The sequence below is a fragment of the Pleurodeles waltl genome, chromosome 9 (assembly GCF_031143425.1).
Source record: "Pleurodeles waltl isolate 20211129_DDA chromosome 9, aPleWal1.hap1.20221129, whole genome shotgun sequence".
In the NCBI taxonomy this organism is placed as follows: domain Eukaryota; kingdom Metazoa; phylum Chordata; class Amphibia; order Caudata; family Salamandridae; genus Pleurodeles; species Pleurodeles waltl.
The window spans coordinates 527,472,143-527,495,367 of record NC_090448.1 but is presented as its reverse complement, the minus strand read 5'-3'; the positions used below and the strand labels follow the sequence as shown (position 1 = coordinate 527,495,367).

The following is a 23,225-nucleotide window of genomic DNA, read 5'->3' as shown; positions in this document are numbered from 1 at the left end:
GAGGGATGCTGTCAGATGGGATGCCTTCTGGCTTACAGGTACTGGGGAAAGTAATATGTGACTTGGCTTAACAACACTAATTATATAATTCTACAAGGCAACATGGGAGATTGGGAGTAATTGGCAAGCAATGTACAGTGAATAATGTTTGGGGTTGTATCTAATATTGACTCATATTTTTAATTGCTGAGGTGGTGATTATTATGATGATAATTCTTGCTAATATGATTTAGAGGAGAATGTCACATAAACATAATTACAAAACATATTATGTTTATAGGTACACTACTTTAATGCGTTCATTGATAGGCTCCCTTTCCTTTCACTCACAAGAGCAAATTCTCAAACAGTTTTGTGGGACTCCAAACATTCATTCATTCCTGTAGCTCAGACGAAGGAATGAGAAACACCCGCCGGTTTTCCTTTTCTCGGCAAAGGTCTCATTTTCCATTGGGAGCTATGGAAATCAACCAGTGTGTGAACCCAGAATATTGGGGTTCCTGCCACACATTGGCCAGATGTATAGATAAAGAGGCGTGGATTATGTCAGTAATCTGGGAGACTCAACTAAAAGAGAGAAAATAGACCATATGCTCAAACTAGTTAAAGTTTATACAATATGATCATTGATAGAACAAATAAAAATAATTAGGATAATCATACCCTAGTCTTTCCCATGATTTTGTCAACCTGCACAAATTAGTTTTTTTCTAGCAACAGTTAGAAAATTAGTATGTTGATGAAAATGTTACACTTTAAAACATAGCCTGCTCCAGCCCCTTCAGAAAGCATGACCTCCTAAGCCCATGTTACCCTTTTAAACATCCGTGGAGAAACATTTAAAATTTTAGATTTGAATGCTAAGCAACTATGTTTCAATATAACAAGTGTTAATTCCAAAACAACTTTCCTTTACTTTTAAACAAAGGCCTAAAGCTCATGCTGCCATTTTTGCTGTTTTAGGCCCATCTAAGTTGTAAGTGGGAAAACCTTTGCCTGAAAACTTACAGTTGAGATTTCTCTTTTGTGCAGATTGTACCATTTTTGTGAACCACTGCAGATTTTTCAAACCGTCTAATATTTAGTCACATCAAACACATGCAGACAGTGCGCATTTTGAGGGCGTTGGTGCCCTCTGCGTTCCGCAGCATTGCCGCCGGCTCTATTATGAGCCAGCGACAGTGCTGCCGCCACTTTCTCACTGGGAAAGTCTTAATTTGGCCAGCGAGGAATTTGGCAGATGGGTGTTCCCGTTGGCCAAGCTCGCAATAGGGCCTTTAGTCACAAAATTGTTGTTAATTTTACTAGAAGTGGACATGGGAATGGGTGCTAGATGTTGCCCAAATCCCTGTCGTCCTGAGACAAATTTGCAAGTATAAGTTAATACTGCTTAAAAGAAAATGTTTTAAGTCCAGCAAACCACATGGCCAACCACTGCAACACCCTCCCTGAGAAAATAATGGAGACAAGAACTTAAAACAAAACTCTCACAGGAAATAATGTTAAATGAAATTATATTATCTAAAATATTTAAAAAATGATGACATATAATTTAATGTTTAGAAATATATAAAATATATATATATTATTATTTAATTATAAATATTTTAACTGCTTTTTGAAATAATAAATTAATGTAACATTATAATTAAAATATAATAAACTACTAATAATTCTATACATCACTTTCAATTATCCCTTCATAGTTAGAATGTATTTTTACATTAGGTAGGAATTTATTTTTTAAACTGCAGCTAAATATTATTATTCAATATCTTTAAAATAATTAAACGATTTAATTCAAAATGAAGCTAATAGTTCTGCATCTTTTTTCATATAAAAAAATTACATTAGTATTTAAAATGAAAATATTTGTTCTAATTTATTACAAAGGTTAATAAGTTCTCTAATTTTCCCTATATTTTACCATAGGAAGATCTGCACTACCATAGGAAAATAAAAGGGAAAAGTTAATTTTTTTTTTAATTTAAGTAGAAATAAATTAGTGTAAATATTTTTTCATGTTAAATATTAATGTAAATTAATTATGTATATTTGGTTTGAATGTAGAACAAAATAGAAGAAATGCTACAGCTCAATTAGCTTAATTTTGAATTAAATTTCAATTACATTACATATTTGAATTCAAATAAAACAGATGTTTCTGAAAGTTACACTAAAAGATAAAATTCCACCTAACATACAAAATTTTTGTTTATTATTTTTCAGTCATTTTTAAAAGTGGTGTATAGAGTTCACTAACAGTAATATAAATACAAATAAATACTACAATCATTTATAAATTCAAAAAGGTTGAATTATTGCATAAACAAATAATGTTTTATTTTCTTTATATATTCATAACATTAAATTACATTTATTTTTATTTTTAAGTGTTGTGAATAACTTAATTTATTCTAACATTATTTTTTATGGGGTTTTAGAGGGTGTTGCAGTGCTTGGGGTTGGTAATATGTGTTGCTTGACTGACTCCAGCTCAGAGCTGGAGTAATTTACAATGTTTTGGGTCAGACATAGGGCCTGATCACGTCCTTGGCGAAGGGAATTATTCCATCACAAATGTGACAGATACCCCGTCCGCCGTATTACAAGTTCCATTATATGCTATGGAACTTGTAATACTGCGGACAAGATATCCGTCACATTTGTAATGCAGTAATCCACTCCGCAAAGATCATAATCAGACCCATAGTCTTTTGTGGTGTGTGCATGTCCCTCCCTAAACTACTTCTTAACCCTCCATGAGCTCCTTCTTAACCCTCCCTAAACTCCTACTTAACTCTCCCTAAACTCCTCCGTACTCCTCCCTAAACCTTTTTCATTCAGTAGTAAGTATGCCCGTTTATCCAGCCACTCCCCCGATCCACGCCAACAAAAATGCTCCCCATAACAGACAAATAAAATGGTAATAAACCTTGGTTATTACCATTTTATTTTTCGACACCAGGTCCTGTCCCCATAGAAAAGATAGTGGATGAAGAGGTGGAAATTTACACTCCTCGATTTTTAGTATTTTAATAAAAACTATTGTTATAGTACTATGGGGGTCATTATGACCCTGGCGGTCGGAGGCCGCCAGGGGTAATGTGGCATCCGTACCGCCAACAGGCTGGCGGTACGGAGACCCGCCGGGGCCGTTTTAACCCAGGCGGTGATAATCCCTGGGGATTATGACCCCCCTACCGCCAGCCTGTTTCTGGCGGTTTGCACCGCCAGGAAGAGGCTGGCGGTAAGGGGAGTCCTGGGGCCCCCTAACAGGGCCCCGTGCAGCTTTTCACTGTCTGCATAGCAGACAGTGAAAAGCGCGCCGGGTGCAACTGCACCCATCGCAGGCCCGCATCACCGCCGGCTCCATTAGGAGCCCGCTCCTATGTTGCGGCCGCATCCCTGCTGGGACGGCGGCCGTAAACTAGGTTTGCGCCCGCCGGCCCAGCGGGGATGTTGTAATGGGCACCACGGGAATGCGGCCGCATTGGCGGCCGCATGGTGGTCGCCAATGTTGTAATGACCCCCTATATGTACTTCAAAATACAGTTTGCCAATGAAGGTCACTTACGCCGCAGCTTAATACTAACAGTCTTTTATGTTAGCTTGGTCTCTGTCTCTCAGTCTGGACAAATGTTTCTGTTATAAAGCAGGCAAATGATTAGAAAATATGGCTTTGGTCTTATTATGGAAACTGACTGGGCATTGGATGTTTTCCTATTGAATTAAGGCTAACAGATGGCTCCATGTCATAAATTATACCATGTTTCAGTTCTTGGGTTTCATTTAACCATGCAGTGCATTCTGGGGTTTACAGTGCTGGTTTGTTAAATTAGCTCAATCATCTAAATTTGTAGATTACAAAGATTTTATAAGAAGTAAGTGGAATGTTATATGGTGTCCCCATGACATGTAGTCTTCTGGTAACTTTACATTTGTAGTAATAATATACACGTTTTGCTTTAATATGCATTGCAGAGTTTCAGGTTACTATTTAAATTTAATTTACAGATTACAACATTGAATCTTGATGGGCAGAATCTCTACAAACTCTCTAATTTAGATAAATTAGAGAATTTACGGTGGGCATCATTTAGCAATAACTTTCTGACCAAAATTGAAGGACTGGAGAACTGCCTTAATTTAGAAGAACTTGCATTAGATGAGAACTGCATTACAAACCTTGAAGGTAAGCCATCTATCTCAAAAGCATTAGGTTTGCGTAAATGTATTTACATACTATAGCCACCTTGAGGTATAGCTGGAAATATATCGACTTAAAGGCAAGCATGTTCTTTGCAGTATGTTATATGCTTTTCTTCTGCCTAACTCATCACACCCCTCACTAGATTATCATGTCTTCCACTGATAGTCCATTTGTTTGTTTTACACTGTGGTCCTAAAGCTAGTTCGAGTCTTAGGAGGGGATTTGAATTTGTTACTCCGATAATGAGGCTGTATTCAGAATCAAAATTACATGTTTAAATTAGTACAGTGTAAAGTGAACAAATCAATTAAATAGTAATTATTTGTTAGTAACATGTATGTATAGATTACATAAATTACAGCTCTGAGTACAAAGACATTTTGCGATCCCAAACCATATTCTATGAAAAATCACAGGATTTGTGACTGCAACATAACTTCTTGGTGCATTTGAAACCCATTCTGTAAGTCAGAAAGACATTTCAGAATAACAAAATCTCATACACAATTAGAGTAAGGTAGGGGAGTGAAAGGTGCATTCCTTCCTAATTGTGAGTCAGATGTGTATGTATTAATGGTTTAGGACTGCAATTGTGATCACAAATAATTGATCAGTTACAGACACCTTATAGGAGGTGATAATTGATTTGTCAAATTTGTGAAGGAGAAATGGAGCAGGCAACGGTCAAAGGGACAACTGCCTGCTGTCGCCAATGTTTTTCTAGAGAGCAAACTTTCTTTTTTATTTTTTTTTAGTAGCATCACCAGTTCCTTTATGGAATGTTAAGATGGTGGTTTGCTATTGCCTGCTACCCCTGGATTTATAACCAATCACAGGGTGTCACAAATAGTGACTTACATAATTACCATTCATTATGTACGCTTCGTTACGCAGACTATTCTGTGACCCGCTACGACTGGTCATTTTGCAATGTGACTTATTAGTACATAGGTGGTATAACAAGATTAAAGTCTGTTTGCAAAAAGTTGGTGCACAATTTATGATCGTTTTCTGTGACCAAAGGTATTATGCATCTGGCCCTTAGTGTTTTTATTTAACATATTCTGCAGATTTATTCAGAAAATGTTCAAGGTGGGAAGTGGTTCAAAGAGTGTTCTCAAAGAACGTCAAAAATAGGACAGTGGAATTTATTTGAATGACATCATTAAGATATAAACTTCTTAAAGTGAGTGCATTCAAAAAGTCTTGAAGTAATGCCTGGTTACAAAGCTAACCCTTTGAAAGTATATATTGGTTTCTCAGCTTTATGTTTAGAGGTGATTAATTTTTTCTTTTTTATAAATTATACTTTGTAAGGAGGCATTTGTGTCACGCACTCGGTAGGATAGTTTCTTACAGTATTGAAAATTCTTATATTCAGTGTTCAACTTTGTTAACTTAGAGTATGGGCGGATTTGGTAAAACTCTTGTCCACAGTTAAGTGTCTTTGCCCTGAAAAAGAGTGCGGCTTACAACAGGATTAGAAACAAAAGGTTTTTAGATATCTTAAAAACTCAAGGTGGGAGATGAAGATCTTAGGAAAACAGAAAATGTGTCCCAGGATTTGGAAGGTAGCTAGGAGAATGAGTTGCCTTCCATAGTAGCTCTACAAATTTGAGGGACTCTTAGTAACAGAAGTTCTGAAGGACAAAGAAGTTGACCCGGGGTGTATGAATGTGGAGTCACAGAGGTAGACAAAGGGAGAGCAAACTGTAGAATCTTTATTGCACTAAGCATAGGATCTTAAATTGAGTTATGTAGCTAATGAGCAACCAATATAGCTGATGAAGAAGAGGTATGATCCAGAAAGAAGGGGCGCTATTTAAAGCAATCTGGCAGCCTAATTTTGTATGCATTGAAGCCAGTGAGCCAGGGATCTGTTAATGCCTCAAAAGGGTGACTGCATTAGTCTCATTTTGACCCAATTAGGACAGCTACCTTGCAAAAGCACAGCATTCTTACTTAAATAAAGTGTAAAAAGTTGGTCTTTGCATACCTTTCCTGTAGCTCATAGCATTTCAATTCTTACTAATTTTCCTTTGTGCAAAAACAAATACACTGGAGAAGATCTATATGGTTCTCAGTTAAAGCATCTGCTAAGAAGATGCAAATACTGTATCATAATTATTAATTTTATAATATTAGAGCCTACTCCTCCAACACTTTATATACGTTCTCTATTCATATGCTTTAAAATACTTTGATTTCATTAACTATAGAAAGCTTGTTATATGTACTCTTGATTGTGTTGTACGTATCTGTCTATTTTAGATTATTGTCTCAGACCTTTGTTTTTTACTTCCTGTAGGTCTTTCAAAGCTGACAAAGCTGATGCGTTTGAGTGTTAATAATAATCAGCTTACAGGTCTGGATCGGCAAGTTATTGACTGTCTTTCTCATCTTCACTTCCTCTCTGCGGAGAACAACAGCATAACTTCACTCTCTGGTTTGCAGAAAGCATATACGCTAATTGAACTGTATATTAGTAATAACAGAATTTCATCCAACCAGGAGATCTACCATTTGAAAGTAAATAATGCTTGATTGGCCAGTTTTTGTGTGCATAATGCTATGTGGTGGTTTATGATTGGCTATCTGTTAGTAAACTGGGATGCGTACACAGGGACAGAATGTTAGCCAGTGCCACCTTTGCAGTAGTCACAAAATATGAAAAGGAAGGGGGCTAGAAGGGGAACTCCAGGGAGTAGAACCTGCAAAAGTTGACACACAGTTAGACCCTGGCTTGTCAGGTAATATGGAAACAGTACTTAGCATAAGGGTAAATAAGTTCCCCTTCACCCTTCTGAAATTTTTAGGCCTACTGATGAGATGGAATGTGGTTGTTAGTGGAGCAAGGTTGAGGGAATTTAAGTGGGATAGGAAGAAAGCACTTTGAGCTGAGACCTTGTAAAGAAAGGGCAGAGTTACCGCCTCAAATCTACAAATAAAGAACTTTCAATACTATAAACAAGGGTTTGTGCCACCTGGAAGCACTCTGTGCCAAGGAGAGTTCTATCGAACAGGATGCCATCATTAAGCTGCAACTACAGCTCTGGATGAACCAGTTCCTTCACTGGAGCACAGCTGGTAATACAGTTATTGTTTATCCTGGGCTAACTTCTGAAGAATGCATGATAGCATAAGCACCAATTGCTGATAGGAGTTGTTCAGGTTCAAATTCCAGAGAATATCTCAAATAAGGTTTTAACATTAGACGGTGCAATATTGTCTCTGACTCCAATTTCTGACTAGAGTTACTTGGGTCCAAAGTCCTGATGATATGCCAAAAAGAAGTATGTTCAGACTGTGCAATACTGTCCCATTGTATGGGTGTGGCAGGCCCTGTAATTGAGTTTAAGCTGGCCGTATAATAAATTAAAAGATGAACTTACTGCTGTCCAAGAGCATGTGAAACAAAGCTTTGGATGGTCTCTTCTCTGGATACTCACTTTATAGAAGACGACGTGTGAAAATCCAGTAACACTGGAGCAATAGAGCAGAGATCCTACTGCTGGCAAGGAGACTCAATAATTCACAGTTAGAAAAGGCTAGGGCCTCTCTTTACAGACAGACCCTGCCCAAGATGGGTGTGGCCCTGTTTTGGGATTGGGCGGTGGCTCCCTTTGGTACGTGTTGGGCCACACTTTGGAAGTTGGGAATGTGTGGAGGGGAGCCCCTACATAAGATAGGCCCAACCTATGATGGCTTCTCTGAATGGCCAACATAGCCGGACAACATTTTACCCCAGAATAAGGGTTATGAAAGTATTTTAGGCAACAGTGCTTCCACTTCCTTTTGTAAATGGTTGCCTTGCCAGATGGAAGTAGCTTGACAATCGAACTGCAGCACATGAAGAACGCAGTTGGCGACCAGGCACAGGGTGCCCCATGTGTGTACAGCGCTTTTGTAAAACAAAAAATGAGGTCCTGACAGTGGGGGTCTTGACAGTATCAGAGAAGTTTGATTATCTGTAGTTTGAGTTTACTTTAAATATTTGTGGTGACAGTATTTGGATACAAGAATTATTCATTTTGAGTTTTGTAACAGGGTTCTCCTTGGGGTAAGGCGAGGTTGCGAAAGACTGCGGTTAAGTGGCTGAATTTCTCTTAATGTTGTGTTTTGTTGCCTACAAAGGCTTACCCTCAAACAATTATCTTACCTACAACAACAGAGGTGTACTAGTTCTAATATAGCTCAACGCTTCTTCTCTGTGACTTACTTTGCATAACTTAAAAACTGTTTTAACTTTTTTCACTGCCCTGAGCTGGAGCATTGAATGTGTATAATGCTCCTCTCACCTGCTTACATTAGAAAACTGCTAGATCAGCATATCTTTGGAGACTAAGCTCGACATGTATTGTCTCATGGTGGATGATATACATTTAACCTATGTCTGAAGTAAAGAAACCTATTGTCTTCCGTGTACTACTTGGTAGCCAGCAGAATCTTTTTGTCATCATAGATAATAGACTCTGTACATAAAAAATAACAAGTGCCAACATATTGTTGCAAAAGTAGAAAACAAGAGAAAGTGAGTAAGACTAGTAAGTGTGTCTAGCTAGTGTAGGATGACTTTCCATTTCTTTGATATGTGTTTCTTTTGGTGTTTCCTCTTTACGTGCTTACGGATACTGTTAAAGAAGAGAATGGAGCAACATGAAATGCTGCCACATGACTAACTACCCAGGATTCTTTTTGTAAAAGCAATCAATGTAAGCAGCAGGTATATTGTGTTTGTAGCATGTGTAGCCATGGGTACACATGCTGTGCATACTCCCTTCATCTAGTGATGGGGTCAGACATGTACAGCTTGTTTTTGTTTTGAAAAAGTGTTTTTGAGTCTCAAGGTGTAGTGATTCTCATGCGCATCAGCACCATAGCTAGATTATTATCCTCAGCTGTCTGGTTCAGATGTGTCTGCAGGACCTCTGGTTCGTAGCCACCCTTTTGTGCCGGGCTTACTGCATCATCCCTCAATGGCCCAAACAATCCTGCTGTTCGTTGGTCTCCACTGTTAGGTTTACTTCGTCTCCACCTTGTGTTCGATAAAAATCTCCACTTCAAGGCTTTTCAAGAGTGCTTATGTGTTGGAACGGACTCTTTTTTTGGTTCTGTCCATCTTATCATGCCAAGTTCCCAAGGACAGAGTTGCATGAAATCTGCAACGTGCCTGTCTCTGGATCACCGAGAAGAATCCTGTGAGGCATGTCCTACATTCTGCAAAACAAAAAGACGCTGCAGAGCTGAAGGGCACGTCTCATTGCCTCGGCTTCAATGGGGTAATCCGAGGATAGGAGGACGCCCCAGATATTTTGGGTGAAGGGGAAGGGGAAACCCTGCAGAACCCATCTGAGTCTGATGCTGAAATAGTAGAGGCGTTTTCATTGGACAATGCCGAGTTGGAGTCCACTGTCGAGAGGAAAGGGCCCCACAGGGTCAACGCCCACTGCCGATGACCACAGTGAGTAGCGTTGTCTCCCATCCTTCAGAGGCACCAGCCTCAAGCTCCCATGCCATATTTTTGGCGCTGGATCCAAAGACCCTCTCTCTGCGGCACTCGGAATTGAAATCCTCATAGCCGAGATCCACCTCAGGGTATGCTGGGCACCGAACTTATTCAGCTCCATCCTGACCATCATTGGAGGAAAACGTTTGTAGGTTTGTAATTGAACATTATTAGTTCAATGTGCTGCCTTTAGGGGTCACAACCTCCCCTAGGGTCTTCACCAAATGTCTTGCAGTGGTAACAGCTCAACTCAGGCGGGGTTTGCATCCCACGTGTCCCCCTACCTCAGCGACTGACTGATCAAGCACACCACGCAGCTGAAATGTCAGGCGCACATGCAAACAAAGGCCTTCTTCACATGCGTGGCTTCCCAATAAATATAGCCCAATCTCACCTTCAGCTTCTCTAGGTACAACCCTTCCTCAGTGCTACACTTGACTCAATGGTGGGGAAGGTTACCCAAGCCTTGCCAGGGTCAACACTTTCCAAAATCTGCTACCTCTTTTTCAACTGAATCATCAGATAACAGTCAGAACAGTAATGTGTTTGTTAGGCATGATGATGTCCTGCTGTGCAGTTGTGCCACATTTGAGGTTACACATGTGTCCCTTACAAGAGTACCTAGCAGAAAAGGGGTCTCAAGCGCAGGATCTATTGCATGTTCTAGTGTTGATTCGGGCCCATACACATCTCTCTCTGCAGTGGTGGAATGCCAGCAACCGGTTACATGGTACTCCTTTTACACCCAGTTCTGCAGGAGACCATCACCAGTTAAGCCTCGCTCACTGGATGGATAGTGCATCTGTAAGATCACACAATCCAAGGCTTGTGGACACAGACATGCCAGGGCCTCCCCATCAACCACATAGAATTGCTGGCTATTCAATTTGCTCTTTGAGTGTTCCTTCCGCCTATTCACAACAAGGTTGGTTTAGTCCACACGGACAACACCACAGCTATGTTTTACCTACAAAAGCAAGGGGGCATGCATTCTCCTCAGCAGTCTGCTCTAGCCTAGAACATCAGGAGATGCAGGATACATCACAAGGTGCAGTTGGTCATACAGTACATTCCGGTTCTGGCCAACCTGCTCAGCAGGACGTATCAACAAGTCCACGAGTTGGAACTCCACCCCCACACCCTACTCATTTACTTGTAGCTTGACAGTTCCCTCAGAAAGACCTGTTCGCCACTACCAAGATTGCAAAATAGCCAAACTTTGCCACCAGATGAACACACCCCTGGTTCATGGGCAATGCGCTATGGATGAACTGAGCATGGATATTTGCTTAAGCTTCTCCGCCTCTCCCGCTCCTACTGTTTGTACTGAGGCAGACTAACCTTACTCACATCCTAGTAGCGCCAACCTGGGCCCGCCAGCCTTGGTACTTCATTCTGTAGGAACACTCCATGGTTCCTCACAAAAAGCTTCCCAACAGACCAGACCTTCTCATGTAGGCCCACAGAACTCTGGCACCCCAAACCTCTGCAGCTCAATCTTGCGATCTGGCTCCTGAGGTCATAGAGTTTGGTTATCTCAAACTTTCAGAAGAATGCATGTTTATCCTTAGTCAAGGCACACAGACCTACTACCAGGTCTGCTACCAAGCTAAACTGAAGCGTTTTGTGCACTGTTGCTTTCCAAAACATATCGATCCTCTCACACCTTCAGCACACAACATCGTCTATTACCTTCTTCACCTTCAACAATTGGGCCTTGCCTACACCTCCGTTCGGGTGCATTTGGCTGCTGTGGCTGTTTATCTACAAAACATGTAGCATTCTTCCCTCTTCAGGATACTAGTCACAAAGGCCTTCATGGAAAGGCTTAAGCAGGTTATCCCACCTCGGATGCCTCCTACTCCGCTGTGGAATCACAATGTCATTCTAACTAGGCTAATGGGCCCACCTTTTGAGCCCCTTTACCTGCTCAATTTTATTTCCTGAAAGGTGGCCTTCCTTGTAGCCATTACTTCCCTTTGCTGAGTCAGTGAGATACACGCTCTTACCTTATAGGAACATTTCTTCTAGGTTCATCCAGATATGGTGTTCCTCAGAACCAACCCCAGATATCTCCTTAAGGTGGTTTCCACTTTTCACCTTAATCAAACCATTACGTTGTCAGTTTTTTCCACATCAAGAGTCTGTAGCAGATTCCGCCTTGCATACTTTAAATATCAAAAGGGCGTTAATGCATTATATGGATAGATCCAAACACTTTCGTAAAACACAATTCTTATACTACTCCGAGCCCCACAAGGGGTATACTGTTTCCAAAGAGGGAATTACTCAGTGGCTGGTCAAGTGTATTCATACTTGTTATGCCAAAGATAAAAGGCCCCTGCCTGTCCCTTCAAGACCCCATTCTACTTGCAAATGAGGCTTCAATGGCTTTCTTGGGTAATATACCACTAGCTGCCATCTTTAAGGCAGCTACTTGGTCCACTTTCACTAAATACTACTATGTGGATGCCCTGGCTAGACAACAAGTAAGATTTGGCCAGGCTGTCTTATGTCACTGTTTCAGTCTTCTGCAACATCCTCAGGCTAAGCCACCGCTTTTGGGTTTGGGGACGACTAGTTTACAGTCTATGCACAGCGGGTAAATCTACAGCTACACATGCCACAAACTAAAAAATGTACACTGTAAGGATTTGTTTGGGCCACGTAGTGCTGTAGATTGGGCTTAAATCCAACTCAGGACATAATCCACTGCCAGAAAAAGGGGATACAGCAAACTGAAAGTGTTCTGAACGCAATATGAACTGCAGACAATGCCTGTGGGTTGCAGAACAGGTATATGAACTGAAGTAGTAGGACGCGACAGGAGGGTACATATAATTGTAATAGTTACTGGGCCCATCGCACAGGGGAGAAAAATTCAATAGCCCCTGCCCTGGTAAATAAGAGCCGGTGCTAAGTACTGGAAACCATCAACACAAATTAAGCACTGGCTGGTGGCAGTTAGAGCCTGCATTCATTGCTACACCGGGGGGTATCAGAGTGCTGCCTTCTTGTTGTATCTGGAGATGCACTTGATGCTGCTCATTTCGTCTGTTTTATCAGGTCTTAAGGGCTGCCTTTTGACCAATTTTTAAGTGCAAATATTGTTGTGTGTTTTTGCGTAAGAGAGTGTAGCTCACCTCTCCCATCATGGGAGCCAAAATAAAAGCTTCTTTACTGGGGCACGTCACAGTCACTTCTGAAGTAGTAAAAGAAATCATGTAATTTATTGAATGCGAGTAAGGTATTTGGCTATGCTGAAAAGTTAGAAACAAGGCAATTTGGGGAACTAAGAGCCGCTTTTTTATGTGAAACATAAATTGATTTAATGCCATATTGTTAGAATCAAAGCCTTTACTCTATTTGACCATGTAATACTTAAATTAGGTTTAGTTGTATTTGACTCCATTAGGTTGTGTATATCATTTTAGAAATTGTTTTAGAAAAGAGCATATGTATCATCATGGTAATGTGAAGCAATGACAACCTTGCAAACCTTTTTGAAATACCTTACCGATACCAATAGATCTTGCATGAATGTGATTGTACTTTTTAATTTGGTTAATATATTTTTTACGTTAGTGAGTTATTCTGCTGATCAGACTAATTAAAACATTTAATTCATGTATTTTATATCCTAGAATTTAAATAATCTTGTTATTCTGGACCTGCATGGAAACCTCATATCAAAAATACAAGATAACTATAGATTGTTTGTAATCTTTCATCTTCCGGCTCTGAAAGCTTTAGATGGAGTCATAGTGGTAAGTCACATGTCATTTGCAATGTACTTTACTTACTTGCATGGCCCAAGAAACTAAACAATTTATGTACTCATTTTTAGGTTGAAGCTTTTTCATGCATGCTTGGCATGTTTCAGTTCTTCAATCAGGGTCCATATTACAGAATGTGTCCCGGAGGCTCAATGGGCCTGTGCGCCCGTTTTGTGGCCCCGTGTTGGGACTTTGGTAATACTAAAGAGGCTGCACCTTGTGTGGCCCCTTTTGTAATACAGATAGCGCTGGTGCACATGGAACACCAGCACTATCTCAAGAGAGCCTTCACTCATTTGCATGGAAGCGTGGACACACGCAGATGAGGAAATCTCTTTACCTCTGCGCCTGTGCCATTTTATTGATACTAGGCAAAGGCAAAGTATCACACTGAAAGAGCACCACGAAAAATGTGGCGCACTCTCAGTGTACCCCCGATGGCAGCTCTCTGGAGGGGGGAAAAGGGTGTCCTATGTACCCGCCAGACATCCCCTTGCAGGCAGATGCCCCCGCCTATACACTGTAATAGGGCACACTTTTCCTGTTTGTGTGGCCAACAAAGTATTGCAGGATGTGCAAATAATACAGTGGTGTACAATAATACGAGATAACATGGCTAATTAAAATGGTGTCTGCAATCACAATAGTATTAAAATAAAGAGGTTAATTGATTTTGTTGTTCACACTGGGGACCATACTTTCTATCCCCAGTGCTCTGATAGTTTGGAATGTCTCTTCCACATTGCCACTCTAATTCCTCTGTAATGTTCCACTGTTGCCCATCACAGTCATGGCACAGGAGTCCATATAATTTCCACGTTCTTCCCTACTCAGATTAGATCCACAGAGAGGCAATCTGCGAAACAGGTACATTCAGCTAAGAATGGTGCTTCAGGCCAAGCTTTACTTAACACAGTGCTGTGGTGGCCCACTTGTAGTGGAACATCACCCGCACAGTCATACTGAGGATCCATCACTAAGGTATAATGTGCTTGGCATACCATTTGGTTTACATGGAGACCTGGTACGGTCTACTGCAAAAACCTGTTGCATGCATCTTGCATGGAGTACAAGTAAGTGGTACTTGCTGAGGGTAAGTTTATTCCAGTTTTACTGTCATTGCTGTAGCCATTTGGGGCTGTGCTGCACGTCACATAGCCTATTGAGCCCTGCTTGGTTAATGGCTATAAAATGCAGTCAGTCTGAAGCCCTTCTAGAACGTAAAATACTGTCGAGAGGCAGATCTGGTGCTTGTCAGCTGGACTGGCATATCTACCAAGGGATAAACTATTTCTGCTCAGGTGTCTGATTTGTCTGAAACCTATTTCAGATCCTGTGTCCACATGTGACCCACCGACATTGTGCTCTGCCAAAGTCTGCCTAGAAATGTCAGAGATCCTATTCATTAGTCTACTCTGCCTCTGTAGGAATCCACATTTTGTTGATTATTTTTGCCTGCCTTGCCCCACATTTGGTAAAGACCAGCGAAGATGTTGTTTACATTTATTTTTTATTTTTTTCCGAAAATCTGTTAATTATTATTTTCAATCATACTGTACCATTTTGACTTTCGCATCAACACTAAGAGAACAAATCTGTGCAATTACCAGTCATCTATATAAGCACATCAGGAGAAAGTAGGCATTGAAACAGTTGACAGCTAGACCTCCAATCGGAATACTCAATTACACTCTGCCAGAACTTACATGGAGCAGGATTAATTGACACATGAATGCAAAAGAAAATGTCCACACACTGAAATCTTTAGACTCATGTATAACCTGGAGGACGATAAATACCCCAGTGCCCCTCTAATCCATGCATGAGATCAATACAATACGTACAGAATTGTGCTTGCAGATATCGATCCTAAGTCAAACAACAGAAAACAACAAGAACAGTAGCAAACTTTGGAGTACTATTCCTTCAGTCAATAGACTTTGAATGAAGCGCGTCGTCGTGTGTGCGGGAACCCCCCTGCTGTATCCATTCGTATCAATATAGGACGGGAACACATTCAAACTGCAGACACCTGCTGCCTGTATAGGACCCAGCTGCGCCCCTAAAACAGAGACTGGGCCAGTAACCCGGGCCCAGGCATGCTCCGCCTCATGCTCCCGCACCCGGATCAGGTGTACTCCCACTTCAGCTGCTAGACTAATTCCTCCACACCTGTGTCCGGTCCAGAGCCTTGCAGGCATGCCATCATCGTCTCCCAGCTGTCTGATACCGGATACTTGCGTAACCCCAGTGCATCCTCCCGTCTTAACTCCACTCCCTCCGCACATGCCCAAATCTCGAATGAATACTTCCAGGCCTGCTCGGTTGGCGAGTCCGCCGACTTCCACCTACAGGTTATCAGCCGCTTAGCTGTTATCAAGCCTAGATCCAGAAATCTCGCAGCAGCTCTGTCGCGTGCCCCTAGGAAAGAGGCCCAGCACACAGACCTCCCATGTAAACGGAACCGAGCGCGATGTGCACTCCGACAAGCAGCCTACCACTGCTCTCCAGAAACAGTGTAAGGATGGACAGGACCATAGCATGTCATATCTGCATTAATGTAGGAACAGCGGGGGCAAGCTGCTTCACAACGAGAAAAATATCTGTTAACGCGAGCTGGAGTGAGGTATGCCCTGTGAATGATATAGAATTGTATCAAGCGAAATCTGGAGTTTCGGGTATATTAACATGGCTGGAGAGAACAGAGTTCCATTGCGCATCTTTGAGCGAGGCGGTCGTATCCATGTCCCACTCCGCAAGCAGTGTGGCGCACTCTAGGGTTGTGTGCATGCGCAACGCGTCAGTAAACCACCTAATCAGGTGTCGTCCCTGCCCCATCACCTGTATGTACTGTACCAGCAGATGCGTGGGGGGAGCAGTTGACAGGTCGCCCCACTTAGATGCTAAAGACCTCCACAGTGAATTATATAGTAGAAATTGTTCTGCAGGTAGGCCCGACTCCTGAACCAGGTCGAGGAACGAGATCAGCTTACCATCACTATAGAGGTCACCCAGCGTATACGGCTCCGTCGCATGCCACACACACAGTTCGGGACCGACGTAACTTTGGGTCCTCGGGGAGTACCCAGCAACGCCAAGGCTGGGGCAAACGGGACTATCCCCCCCGGCAAGGCGCAGGGACCTACGATCACAGCTATAGGCCACCCTAAGGAATATCTGTCCCGGCAACGCTGCTCGTGCGAGCGGGTGAAATAAATTTGACACTTGCATGAGGGACCAAGGGCCCTCCGTGGTCACCATGTCTGTGAGGTGAAGGCCCGCCAGCCATTTGGACACCCACTGGAGCTGAGAGGCCAAGTAGTAGTGCTCCAGGTTAGGGACTGACAGGCCACCCTTCTCCAGTGGCAAATATTGTTTTCTCAGCAAAACTCTGCAGCACCCCCCATTCTAAATAAATTCCCTCAGAGTGGACTCCTGGCTCCTCAAGAAACTGGCCGGGATATAGTGCGGGAGGTTAGAAAAGTAATATAATAAACGTGGTAAGACTATAATTTTTAGCAGTGCTATCCTACCCGCCACCGTCATCGGCAGCGTCTGCCAGAAAGCAATCTGGGATTTGATAGAGGACACCGCTCTCTTAAGGTTTCCATCAATTAGGTCTCCCTCATGGTGGTAAATACGGATGCCTAAGTATCTGAATGTGCGGGGTTGCCAAGGAACAGTATTTCCGCAGAGACAAAGCTCTGGGTTCGAAAGCGCGGGGTCAAAAGGGAAAAGGCATGATTTAGACCAATTAACCTTGAGGCCAAACAGCAAGGCAAACTGTTGCAGCAAGGTCCCAACTTCGGGGGGGATTCGCGAGACATCCCTAAAATACAACAAAAGGTCATCGGCATACAGCGATGCCACGTGCAGGCCGTCTCCCGGGGCAATTCCCCAACCGGAACCCCTGTCACGCAAAACCGCCGCCAACGGCTCCATGGTGAGGGAAAACATCAGTGGGGAAAGGGGGAAACCCTGCCTTGTACCTCTGCACACATTGACTGACTCTGATATAATACCCCCAGCTTGACTCAGACCTGAGGATTAGCGTATAGAAGCTTAACCATACGTTTAAAGAGGGGCCCACTGCCGAACCGCTGTAAGACCCCGAAAAGGTAAGGCCACTCTAAGGAATCAAAGGCCATCTCCAGGTCGAGGACAAGACATCCCGCCCGTGCCCAGTCCCGCCTAGCGTAGTGCATGACACAGAACAACCGCCTGATGTTGTGTGACATATCTCTCGCAGGTACAAACCCGTTTTGATCCGGGTGCACCAGGCCGGGATTCATAGGCGCCAGTCGCGTTGCCAGGGTTTTGGCCAGTATTTTATAATCCGTGTTGAGCATTGCCAATGGTTGGTACGAGCCCAACTCCGCCGAATCTTTGCCGGGCTTGGGAAGAGACACAAGCATCGACTCGTTCTGGGATGTCATCAAGAATCTCTTCTGCACTGCCTCCTCATAGACACGGAGTAGCCTGGGTGCAAGGATTGAAGTAAATGCCTTGTAGAAGTCGGCCAGCAGACCATTTGGGCCCGGTGTCTTGACAGCCGACAGCTCGCAGATACTGGCCTGAATCTCAGTGAGGTCAAGAGACTCCTCCAACGCACTCCTCTGTTCAGCCGTCAGACAAGGAAGCTCCACCCCAGAGAGAAACTCAGCGCAGGACCGTTCGGAGGAAGCCGCGGCTGAGGCATACAGTGCCCTATAATGCTGCGTAAACGCAGAGTGTATTTCCACAGGTGTAAGAAGCAAGCAACCAGACTCTGAGCGAATCTCCGTAATTGGGCCGTGATCGGGATCGCTTCCGATCAACCAAGCCAGAAGTCGACCCGACTTGTCTGCTGAGGCATATGTTCGCGCCGAGTGAGCAGCATAATTCAAGCGACGCAGCCGTTCGAGTAGGGATAAGCGCTCGGTGCGGGCCCTGGATAACAGAGCCGCCTCTGTGGGGCTTCGAGCAGCCTCTCTCTCAGGGCGCAGCAAGCCTCGCTCTATGTCAAGGTCATGTTCAATCGAGCGGCGCAGATTCCACTGGGTCCCCATACAGTGGCCTCAGATGAAGACCTTAAAGGCGTCCCATTCTTACAGGCCCGTGGAGGCAGTGCTGTCATTGTGTTAAAAACATTCAGGGATGCTTTAAAGGCTGCATCCTCCAGGAGTTCAGGTCTGAGTTTCCAAGTGGGGACAGCTGGAGGGGAACTATCCCAGCCCAAGCGCACAATCTGTGGGTTGTGGTCTGAGTGCGTGCGTCCCAATTAGTCTGCGTCCACAACCGCAGAGGTCAAGTTCTGTGTGCAGAGTATTCTGTCGAGTCGCACATGCAGGGAGTGCGGGGCAGAGTAGTACGAGTAAACTCTGTAACATTCCGCTGCCGCCATATATATATCAGGTGCAAGTGTTGGGTCCAGGTGGCTAGTCCACGCGCAGCTGCCACAGTAGGAGATGTAGGCAATGGGGGGAAGGAACGATCTAAGTCAATATCTAGCACACTGTTGAAATCCCCTCCCAGTAACCAAGGGTATTCACTCCAACCCGATAATTGATGGGACAAAGTGTGCAGGAAGGAAGTCTGATCCACATTTGGGACGTATATAGAGCCTAGCACTATGGCCCGACCTGCAAGCCGCCCACGTACCAGGGCGAATCTCCCCTATGATCTGTTCCTCTGCCACAAAGGGGACACCCGGCTTGATCCAGACCAGGGCTCCCCTAGCATAGGTAGAGTGGCCTGTTGCATATAACTGCCCTCTCCAACGCCGCTGCAAGCGAGGGAGCTCCGAGAGCGCCAAATGGGTCTCCTGCAGGAAGGCGATGTGGACCGAGTGCCTTTTAAGATATGAATATATGGAGTACCTGCGCCTAGGCGTGTGTATGCCGCGCACGTTCCAAGTAATCGCAATATATGGGTTCATGGCTGCATCAGTTCAGTGTCCCTGTATACTGCCCTTAAGCGTAGGAGAGTGGGCTAGGCCAGATCACACAAAAAAATAAGCACGCACTAAGCCAGTCACCCCGGCTAGAGTGCATAACAGAGTGGGGGGGCCGGCAGCGAGCTGCGCTCTTAAACTGTGATCTGAAACAATTACAATACCAGTGAAAGCTGCACAGTCTACCCGCAAAGTATCCCATGCTTGGCAGTCGCGCCCTCAGTCAGCATATATTGGGTATCATGTCATCTCTATAGATCAGGCGCACTGCTCACACCAAGTAAAAAGTTATATAATCTCCGAGCCGTTCAGATAGGCTCCTGCAGGGCCTAAAAAAGGTCATCCGCTGTACTGGGGGTCACAGCCGGACTCTCTGGAAAACCCAGTTCAGAGAACCGGTCCGGTGTGGCAGGGCGATCGCTGGGAGGCTGTGAAATTTCAGTTTCTGATTCTGATGCTGCAGGAGAAGCACTAATAGCCGCAGTTGACTGTAGCGCCTCGCGCCGCTCCTGTATGAGCTGTTCCAGGTCAGGAGCATGCGTTGCAGCCTCAGCGGTCACACCGCCTCCCCTACGGCCACGCCTCACCCGGTTGCGCCTGCTCTTCGACGCAGGCGGGTTCCTCTCCGTCTCGTGGCCCGAAACACGGCCCGTTGACTACAGCCATTCCCACGCCGCTTCTGGCGTGGTGAAGAAGTGAGATTTGTTCTCAGCTATGATGCAGAGTTTGGCTGGGAATAAGAGAGAGTACTCCAAGTGCAGCGCCCGGAGTCTACGCTTCAAGGGTAGGTAGGAGACCCGGTCAGAGTGTAGTCCGGAAACAGCATTACTTGTGCATCATCCACCCGAGGCGGCGGGGAGGATCTCACAGTCTTGAGAATAATATCTCGGTCCGCATAGTGGAGCAAGCGAATTAAAAAGGGACGAGGGACGCTACCTGGAGGCCTTAGTCGCGTGGGGATCCGATGAGCCCGCTCCACCGAGAAGAATGGGGTCAGTGTACCTTCCGGCACTAACCCCCGAAGCCAGTTCTCAGAATAGGCCACTGCATCACGGCCCTCCGCACCTTCCGGTAATCCAACCAGCCGTATGTTATTTCACCTGGTGCGGCCTCCTGCGTCTTCAACACGGCGCTCCAATTCTCCTATGTGCCATTTTGGCCTCCAGGCGAGACGTCGCCGGAGTCAACTCGTCCACTCGCGCCTCTATCATACCTGTCTTGTCCGCCAGGTTGCGGTGGTCAGCGTGCAGCAGGACAAGGTCACTGGCCACCTTGTCTGTCTTGGTTTCCAGGGATGTGCGAGCCCGCTCCAGGGAGTCACTGATGCGCTCCACTGCGGCCAGCACAGCATCCAGTTTCTGGCTGTCCTGCGCTGCAGCGTCCTGTGTTCTCCCAGCTCCAGTGCCAGAGCGAAGGCGGCCCGTCCCCGCCATATCCAAAATCCATGTGGACTCCAACTGGCGCCACTCCACTCACCAGACGATATGCAACCAGTGTTGCCACCCAAGAGCCCACCGGTGTACCCAGCCAGAGAAGGAGGAACGAGCCAGGAGAGCGGCGTAACAAATGTAGCAGTCGTGTGGCAGAACGGGCCTCCCAGATCAGCCCCTGGCCCCTCTCAGTCAGCCAGATCAGTGGCACAGTCTCTCAGCACTGTAATCCGGTGGGGACCTACTCCCCACCACCGCCATCGGCACCGAAACCAACAACAAGTCCACTTTCAGGTCACTCTGGGCGCCTTCTGAACCAATGCTCCACCACCTCGACAAAGGCCGGGCCCGCTTGCTTGCGCCCCCAGGACGGCGCCCCGCAGCAGCACGAGCAGCCCAACCAACAACAGCCCCGCAAACTTTCTCTTTTCGCCCACCTCCGGGCCGCAGGTCGCTGATATCAGGCCCCCAGATGTCTCAGGTAGGTTCCCTGGCCTGAGGTAGACAGCGCGATCCAGGCCGTGCGGCAGGTAGGCCCAGGCCCCCTCACCAGCGCGGTAGCGCCTTATCCAGGAGGCCGTCTCCCGCCGCCGTGCGCCTCAAGGCTCCCCAGGCTCCGCTCCGCTCCCAGAGGAGTAACAGTCCCCCAGACACCCTCTTTCAACGGGCCCCAGCAGCCGGGCCTCCCCGGCGCTTCAGCCGCGCACCTCACTTAGCCCGTGCCTGCCGCTCACCTGAGCTCGGCAGGCCGCGGACCCTCGTGGGCCCGGCCCGATACAGCTCGGCACTGCCCAAGGGAGCCGGTGCCCGATATCGCCGGGATCCGGGGTGCCGCAGCTCTTCAGCGCGCCTGCCGTATGGGCGCCGCTGGCCTCAAAGCCCCTGTATGCCGCTGGATAAGCCAGGCAGGACGCGGAGCTCTCTCAGCTCACGTCCGCCATTATTGCCGGCTTGGCCACGCCCCTCGATGTTGTTTTCATTTATATTGATTGTCTGTGGTTATGATTGTTTACTCTGGAACCCTATCTTGATTTCTCTTAGTTTACTCCCAGTCCCTGTGTTTTTAGATAAATACTACTCCCAGAAGCGAGTAGCTTGTATTTGCCTCAACTTCTGGAGATGCTCTGCTGAACAAGGACTGTGGGATGGCTGCTCTGAAACCAGAATGAGGATTTAGGGCTGGGAACAGGTATACAGTTCTGGAGAAAATATTGCTGCTACGATCTATGTTAATTATGTGTATATTTATAGTGCACTATCATCTGTGAGGGTGTCCTTGTGCTTTGCAGGTAGGTGAGGCCAGTCCTTATGGGGTCTTACTCGAAGAATCAAGTCTTCAGCTTCTTCTGGATTTCAAGAGAGGAGGAAGAGGATCTAAAATGGTGTTGGAAATTGTTCCATGCTTTAGTGGGAATGTATAAGAAAGCTTGACCGCCTGATATGCTTTTATACCTGGGATGTGCACTAGAAAGAGTCCAGCTGAGTGTAGGTGCCTGGTGGTTTGGTAGAAATGTATGCATCTGTTCAGGTAGGCTGAGTCTGTGTTGTGTGGTGTTTTCTGTGTGTGAGTGAGAAGCTTGAACTGTGCTTGAAATGGTGTGATGTGGGACAAGTGTGGCAGGTTGAGGAAAAGTCTGGCCACAGCGTTATGGACAGTCTGTAGTCTTTTCATGAATTGCTTGTTGATTTCTGCATAGAGCTATTTCCCATAGTTTGGTCTGCTGGTGAAGAGAGCTTAGGTGACGCTTTTCCGGTGTTCTTGGTAGCCACTTGTAGATTTTTCTCAGCCTCCTGAGCCTGTGGAAGCAGGCTGTAGTAATGGAATTGACATATCCAGCCTGTTGTTGATGGTGGTCCTGAGGTTTTTTGCTTGTGAGCTGTAGGGGCAGTGACTCATAGGTCTGTAGGCTACCAGGCAGAGTTCCATGATGAGGCATCTTTTCCAAAAATCACTACTTCTGTCTTGTCTTTGCTCAGCTTGAGGGAGTTGGACTTCCAGGTGGCCACTTCGGTCATCCAGGTGTGAAAGTTGTTCCTTTTGCTGGGTGTTTTGCCTGAAAGGCACAGTAGCAGTTGTGTGTTTGTCAATGTACATGAATATGTTGGTGCTCTAATGATGTTGGTCTGTGAGGTCATGTAGCTGTTGAAGAGGGAGGTGCTGATCGAGAAAATTTGCGGACCTCTGAAGATGAGTTCATGGGGTTTTGATAAGTAGGATGACAAGTTGACTGTCTGGGTCCTTCCTGTTAGAAATGTGCAGATTCACTGGAGGGCAGGTCCTTGGAGGCCAGTCTTATGTAGTTGACTTATCAGGATGGGGTAGTAGACTGTGTCGTAGGCTGAACAGAGGAAGCTAAACACGTTGGTT

General features: G+C 45.2%; 1 protein-coding gene across 1 annotated transcript in view; it reads left to right on the top strand.

Annotated features, from left to right (window-relative positions):
* LRRC9 (leucine rich repeat containing 9) overlaps positions 1-23,225 on the top strand; it is a 640,455-nt gene that overhangs the window by 410,859 nt on the left and 206,371 nt on the right. The window contains exons 21-23 of the mRNA XM_069207426.1: positions 4,018-4,195; positions 6,522-6,742; positions 13,364-13,486. Of these exons, the coding sequence (XP_069063527.1) occupies positions 4,018-4,195; positions 6,522-6,742; positions 13,364-13,486 (522 nt within the window). The remainder of the gene's footprint in view (positions 1-4,017; positions 4,196-6,521; positions 6,743-13,363; positions 13,487-23,225) is intronic.